The sequence below is a fragment of the Erigeron canadensis genome, chromosome 4, assembly GCF_010389155.1.
Source record: "Erigeron canadensis isolate Cc75 chromosome 4, C_canadensis_v1, whole genome shotgun sequence".
Lineage (NCBI taxonomy): Eukaryota > Viridiplantae > Streptophyta > Magnoliopsida > Asterales > Asteraceae > Erigeron > Erigeron canadensis.
In genome coordinates this window covers 2,609,821-2,618,060 of record NC_057764.1, presented here as the reverse complement: position 1 = coordinate 2,618,060, position 8,240 = coordinate 2,609,821, and the positions used below count along the sequence as shown (strand labels likewise).

Genomic DNA, 8,240 nt, shown 5'->3' with positions numbered 1-8,240 from the left:
TTTCTTTTGTTTTGTCATATTTTGCAATTAATCATATATAGTTGCTACAGGATTAATATTCGTTTTTTTCTTTTATTTCTTTAACTATTCATACAATTATATCTTATGTTTGTACACAACAATACATTTGAGACATACATTTAAATAAGAAACAAACGAATGCATCTTCCACCTATATCTAAAAACAATGTTATGTTTTTGGGACAACACCATGCTGATAACGTAACTAGTATATTTCTACATTTTGATATTGGGATTTACATCCCAATATATACTTTTCATTGATGGAAATTAATTTAGGGGAGTTGGAAGTTAGGAACTAAATAAAAGACTACATTTAAATCCACATGTAAGTACTTAGAGTCACTTTCAATGTGTATTTCCAAGTTCAGATGTGCCTTCACATGGAGCCTTGTTCACATTGAGTTGAAAATTCGCAACATCTGTGTCCACATAAAAGTTTATCGTTTTAACGACTGAATTATAATTTGTTGTTTCATAGCATCCGTAGTTTAATTGAATTTCTGATGGGGTCATTGTGGAATATATAGCAACAGCTAGTTGTGACATGTCCCATAATGGGCACACTAAACACCGCGCGATAATATTGATTATTCTCTCTATGATAATCAAACCATTATGAGTGCCCGTTTTTGGTTTTCTTATGTCTCTTCATGTCACTTGTGCTTACTACTTGTTTTGTCCCTGATTCATTTATGCGTATGTAATCAAAACATTGATGACGTATTATGCCTCGAGAGTGAGAGACAAGCTCTGCTCCAGTTCAAGCATGGTCTCGTAGATGAAGCAAATCGGCTTGCTTCTTGGGGTGGAAAGGAGATCGACTGCTGCAAATGGGCTGGAATTGCTTGTGATAATTCTACAGGCCATGTTCGTCAAATTCATCTTCCTGCACTGGATGGTAATTGTGGTTATTATGTACAACCTTTTGGGCTTATATATGAAGAAACAAAAGAATTTGAAGATGCGATAAAGCAGAGGTTGGGGGGGAGTTTAAGTCCTTCCTTGTTGCATCTGAAGCAACTTAGGCATCTAGACTTAAGCTGCAATGATTTTGGAGATATCCAAGTTCCTAATTTTATTGGCTCTCTTAAAAATCTTGAGTATCTTAATCTTTCGTATTCAAATTTTGGAGGGATTATTCCCCCTCAATTCGGAAACCTTTCGCAATTGCATGTCCTCTCTCTTGGTGATTATCCTAATGGATCTGGATCAACAAGCATGACGAACATGCATTGGTTATCAAGCCTACGCATGTTACATCACTTGGATATGAGCAATGTGGACCTAAGCAAAGAAACCAATTGGCTTCAGGTGATTAACACCCTTCCGTCTTTGGCCCAACTGCATCTGTCTAACTGTCAACTCTTGCATATACATCCCCAAGTTTCTAGTTTTAATCTCACATCCCTTTCCTTGCTCGATCTTTCTGGTAACAATTTTAATACTTCGGTGCCACCGTGGATGTTTGATATAAGTAGTCTAGTTTCATTGGATTTAAGTGGGTGCAATTTTCATGGGCCTATTCCGAGCAGTATATATAGCTTCCGCAACTTGACTTCTCTTCAGTTGCTTCACGTCTCTGAAAACGATTTCATGAATTCTTCCTTAGTATTAAATGGATTGTCTAGTATCGGTGGTCATCTGAGTTTGTTAGATATGAAGTCTTGTAGTATTTCCAGCTCAGTACTTGAATCCCTTCACAACTTGACCTCTCTTCAAAGCCTCGACCTATCAGAAAATCAACTGACCAACATAATTCCTAAATCATTAGGTAATTTTTGTAATTTAAGGGACATGGATTTGTCAGATAATGATTTGGGTAACACAGATTTTACAAACCTTCTTGAAAGTTTTGACAAGTGTAAATCGCCTTCCTTGGAGTCACTACAATTGCGTTTCTCGGGTCTTTCTGGTCGTCTACCAGATCAACTTGGACAACTGATCCATTTGGAACATCTGGAACTTGAATATAACCACATTGCTGGTACAATTCCAGATTCCATTGGAATGTTATCATCAATGAAGACATTAGACCTTAGTGGAAATCTAATTTTCGGCCCTATTCCATTCTCAATTGGACGATTGTCATTGTTGGAGAATTTAGACTTTTCTTATAACCAACTTAATGGCAGCATTCCTGACTCTATTGGACGATTGTCATCGTTGATAAAGTTGGATCTTTCAAATAACCAATTAGACGGCAACATTCCTGACTCTATTGGACAATTATCGTTGTTGATGGAGTTGGATCTTTCATATAACCAGTTGAACGACAGCCTTCCTAATAGCCTCGGTCAACTTTCGAAGTTGAAAGAATTAAAATTTTTTAACAACTTGCTGACCGGTGATGTTACAGAAGCTCATTTTGCCAAACTATCAAGTTTGAAATCTCTAAATGATAAACGATTTAGCTCAAAAGATCTAAAGGAAGGAAACAACTTAACCCTAAGACTACAACTTGCAAACTGGATTCCCCCTTTTCAGATAGAATGGTTAATTTTGGAAGATTGGTGTTTAGGACCTCGTTTTCCGTTCTGGCTGGGATCACAAAAGAAATTACAGAATTTGGACATGAGCAACACAGGCATTTCACACATGCCTCCCGAGTCATTTTGGAGATCATTTCCCAATTTAATTTACTTAGATATGTCAAAAAATCATATCCAAGGACCGTTGTTGAGTATCCCTGCAGGTCTTTACACACTCGACTTAAGTTCCAACAAGTTTAGGGGGAATTTACCAGATTTATCCAATATTAGTCTGCCAATCCAACTGGATCTATCAAATAATTCCTTTACGGGGTCATTACATCATGTTTTGTGTCCCCATGATGTGCAATGGACCAAGTCTCTGAATTTAGGATATAACAGTTTCTCAGGGGTCATTCCTGAATGTTGGGAGAAGTTCTCGGAGAGATTGTATTTCTTGAATTTGGAGAATAATAATCTGTCGGGTGGTATTCCAAGAACTTTGGGTTCTTCATACACACTAAGGGCGTTGAATCTGCGTGGGAACAAGCTCTCTGGAAGTTTTCCCGTTTCTCTGATGAACTTGACAGGATTGGAGATCCTTCAACTTGGTGGAAATGAACTTGTTGGAAGCATTCCAGCATGGTTTGGAAGAAACCTCTCTTTATTGAGACTTCTCAACCTTAGATCCAATCATTTTGATGGAAATATTCCTCCCGAGCTTTGTTATCAAAAACTTATTCAGATCTTGGACCTTGCTAATAATAATCTGTCAGGAAATATTCCAAGATGCTTCAACAACTTTAGTGTCCTCTCGGGGGTAGAAAATACATCCACAGAGACGTTTAATTATAGAGCCGTTGACATATCAGAAAATGTTATAATTAGTGATTCATTGGTTGCAAAGGGACAAATACACGCGTATGACAGTATCCTTCATCTGGTGATGCTAATGGACCTTTCAAATAACAGATTTTCTGGGAACATCCCTGTTGAGCTAACAACCCTCCAGAAGTTACAGTCGTTGAACTTATCAAGAAATCAATTGACAGGAAGTATCCCCGAGAAAATTGGAAACATAAACGCACTTGAATCTTTTGATGTGTCACTGAACAAGCTTTCAGGGGAACTTCCTGTGAGCTTGTCAAGCATAGAATTCTTGAGCAGCTTCAATGTGTCCTACAACAACTTGACAGGAACAATCCCATCGAGTACTCAGTTTCACAGCTTCGACGAGTCCAGCTTCCTTGGCAACTTACTTTGTGGAGATCCGCTCCCTAGTTGTGCAGTTGAAGTACCTGATACAGTAGACCAAAATGAAGATGATGTATCACACAGAGCAGAGTGGGGGTTGATTATTTGTATTGTGCTTGGATTCCTCGCTGGTTTTTGGTTTGTTGTGGCACCGTTGATGATCAGCAACTCATGGAGGCTTGCATATTTTCGTTTCTTAGGTAAGTTGTGGTATATGATGTCTGATGTTATGCATAAGTATTGTTAAGTTGTAATATGTCTAATTTCTAAGTGATGAACGCGTGATGTTCTAATATCTAAGATGCAAAACTCAAAGTCCTTGAAAAATTCCTGTCATTTTCCCCTTTTAATCCAAGGCTGTTACCTTTTCTGTTATAAATAAAAATTCTATGCCAATAATAAGTCCTCAATGATTCTAGATTTCTAATCATTAAGTATTTATATGAAAGATTTTACTCTTTGATGCATCAATATTTTGCTTCATGTATTAGTTTCAATTTCATGGCGATCAAAATGGTTTTTAGTAAATATCCGCTGGGAGCAGGTTAGCGTTTGGTGAACACATGGCTCAATGGGCTTTAGACGGATATGATCACCAACCGGAAAGCAGTGGGTTATGGTGTATTTAGATTTCGGATTTTGGGGGATAGTGGTCGTTGTCCAAGTAGCGAACAAAAACAAACCTAATTTACCCTTATATTAGATAGGGTAAGTGGGTATGGTATCCACGAGGAGCATATGATTGTAGCCAAGTTATAAGAGATCTGGGTATTCTGTAACTTCAACATAATTAATTAGTTATAACTAAAGCATAAAATTTGAATATTAAAATAATGGGTTGTGCAATGAATATGAAATTGTGCAGACTATGAAATCGTATGGAAATTATTACACAAGACCCCGTTGACTTTGTAAAGTCAAAGTTGCAACTAGCTTTGAATAGGTAACTTTGCGAACGAATAACTTGTAACAGTAGCAATTTTCAAGGGCTACGAGTTTCAACTATATATGGGGCTGGCATCTTCAATACATGTGTCTGACTGTATATACAAGGCTTTAGAAATTTCTTAGTACAACTTAAAAACTTTCAAGCCTGTTTGTTTGGTTAGATATCTAGATTACTGGTATAGTCAAGCTGTGTGTGAAGTTTCAAGGCAATTGGTTTCAATTTATTATATGGGGTACCTTAGTTTTCGGAGTTTGGGCCTTCGGGGGATAGAAATCTTACTCCTGTAGTCCCGCCCCTAAGCCGCACCATTGTCATTTCAGTTACATATGTTTAAAATTTGAATTGAATTTAAAGCTGCCGCACTATTGTCATTTCATGATCAGATTAGTGATTCATACTTGAAACAATCTTGTATCATTTTCCTTTGAGATCCAAGCAAATGGATCACGGTTTTGTAACTTCATTGACTTAGTTTCTTGTTAATTAATAGACCAACAACACAAAACCTATCCCGACATGCTTTTTAAGTTTTTATGAATTCTGTATCATGTAGAAATCTTATTGCACTTTGTTACCAAATACTCCCAAAATATGTTTTTCTCTTTCAAATATTTTTTTTCTCTCATTTTTAATATTATGTTTCCATTCTTTATTTGCTAAACAGCCCAATAATAAAAATAATTTATACTATCATATAAAATTAGTTCATGAAAGTGCCTCAACAAGGTGTAAGTACTAAGGCTAAAAGGAGGGGGCAGAGGGGGATATACGCCATGTGGCGCCATATAAGCAAGAAGATTTTGGTAGGAAAAGGGGGAGTGAAGCAAGTTTTAAGGTCGGGGGACTTGTGACACTTTTCACATTCCAATCATTGATTTTTTTTAATTATTTTTTTTTTACCTCCATTTTTTTTCAAAAAATGAACATCTTACTATAAATAAAAAAAATACAAACAAAATAGAATAAAAACTAATTATTAAAGTTTAAATACATAAATATTAAAGTTCAAATACATGATTAATAAAGTTCAAATACACACCATACAACAAAATAGAATAAAAACTAGTCGTGATCGCTAAAGTAGGATTCAACGGTAGGCGGTACGTATTCTTCCTCATTCGCCCTCGTGCGGTTCTCCCATACATGATCCACCAAATCCGCCAATAACATGTTATGTGTTTTCCTGCTTCTAACCGCATTTGAGTTCTCTATCCGCTTCTCCATTGGAGTTTCTTGATCCAATAATCCTCGTCCAAAGTCGGATCATGCTCGTAGAAGTCTTGACAGTAAGCTTTGTCTTCGTCCTGCAAAATTATGTTATGTAAAATAATACATGTATATAACACGTCATGCATCCTCTCCTTGCTCCAAAACCGTGATGGAAAGCTAATAACTTTCCAACGCTTCTTCAACACGCCAAAGCTCGCTCAATATCCTTTCGCGCCAAATGACCCAATTGTTTTTTCTTGAAGTATTTTCTTTTGTCATCAATTGGGTTGGTAAATGACTTCACGAAGGTAGCATACTCTGGATAGATGTCATCACTCAAATAATATCTATCTGGCTTTATAATAATTGTCGTTTGCATAAAAAGGAGCTCTAATTTATAACTTTAATACATTATAATTACATAATAAGTGTAATGTTGAAGCCTATAACAATTAATCATAATGTCAAGTTTTGTAAGTCTAACCTGTAGGTGCCAAACCGGATATAATTTCAAGTATGGGCGACAACTCAAATACGTTTATGTCATTGTTTGAACCTTGCTGCCCAAAATAAGCGTTCCAAATCCACAAATCTTTCGATGCGACAGCCTGAAGTATCATAGACGGTTGCCCAATATCCCCTCGTGTATGCGTACCACACCATGTGTTAGGAGACAGCTTCCACGCCCAATGCATGCAATCAATACTACCTATCATGTCCGGGAAACCATGTAGCTGCTCATGCACATCATAAAGCCGTTGTATATCGCCTGAAGTAGGCCTACGTAGAAAAGTCGGCCCATATATACTTCTAACACCTATAAAAATGTAAAACTACGTAACTAAAATATAATTACTAAATTATAATAAAATTTAAAACTAGGTAACTAAATTATAATATCTAAACTATAATAAAATGTAAAACTACGTAACTAAAATATAATAACTAAATTATAATAAAATGTAAAACTAGATAACTAAATTATAATATCTAAATTAGAATAAAATGTAAAACTGGGTAACTAAATTATAATATCTAAATATAATAAAATGTGAAACTAGGTAACTAAATTATAATATCTAAATTATAATAAAATGTAAAACTACGTAACTAAAGTATTAGATTGATACCTTCACAAAAGTTGGCTAGTGACTCTCGTAAAACCCTTTCCGACATCTCGAAATTTTCGTCAAATGAGTCGACCATACTGCCGTAGGCTAGTTGGTGAAGCGCCGCAGTACACTTTTGTATCCCGGTAAAACCTAACTTCCCACGACAATCGTATCATTGTTGGAAATACGTATACTTCTCTTCCAAATCTTTTGTTATTTGCAAAAATAAACATTTACTCATACAACAGCGCTTCCTAAACTCCCTCGGTGGATATACAGAGTTGTCAACAAAGTAAAAACGCATCAACCGTTCATTGGCTCATGCTGTCTACGATCTAGGACCGCCCTTCGTCTAAAACCGGGAACACGCGGTATTGGTGCGCCCCCCTCCTCTTCTTCTACTTCTCTTGCGGCTTCTAACATCATGTTTATCGTCAAAACGATTGTATCCTCGATAGCCTCGTCTAGATCGGTCGAACTACCACTTGATGACGAACTTGAAGATGAAAACTCATCCATATCTTCCATAATTGTTAAATAATGTAGTGTATGATTTATATAACTTTGGGAGGGGTGTTGGTTTTGTTTTGGTTGTATGTAAAAAGGATGTGGGTTTATGTATATATAGAAAGAACAAAAAAAAGTAAAAAATAAAAAATTTGAAAACTATCGGTTGGACAGGTTTGGGGACGGAAAACAAGGAATGGTCAATGGAGTTTTTGGGCGAAAAAAAATCCATCGGGAGGGGTGTTTGGGCGCAATCGGCGAGATGACATGGTGTGGAGGGCGAAATTTGGGCGAAAAAAGAGGGTATATTGCCCCACTTCGTTTAGCCTAATTGGCAATGGGAAAAGCAAGAGAATACTAAAGAATATATTTAGAATTGGGGTATTGGTTACCTAGTTTTATTACCCTCGATTTATTGGATAATGATGTATTATATAGTTTTGGGTAATGTCGACTACTCAATATATAACAAACCAAACATCATTAATGATAATTATTACCATTCCTTAAGTCCCAAGACCCCTAACCAATAGTATAAATTATCTATATTACTATATATCTGAAAATCCGATTTTTTAGATTCGCTTATTGCACCGAAGAACGAACAACTCTGCGACTAACATTTTTTTAGCCTTCGACACTTAAAATTTCTGGATCTGCCAATGTTAATACCACCATCTCTGTCACCACCACCCGCCGACGCCACCACCACTCTTT

General features: G+C 36.4%; 1 protein-coding gene across 1 annotated transcript; it reads left to right on the top strand.

Annotated features, from left to right (window-relative positions):
• Nucleotides 1-639: 639 nt before the first annotated feature.
• LOC122595396 (receptor-like protein EIX2) lies at nucleotides 640-3,993 on the top strand. The gene has a single exon (XM_043767748.1). The coding sequence runs from the start codon at nucleotides 640-642 to the stop codon at nucleotides 3,991-3,993; it is 3,354 nt and encodes a 1,117-aa protein (XP_043623683.1).
• Nucleotides 3,994-8,240: the final 4,247 nt, after the last annotated feature.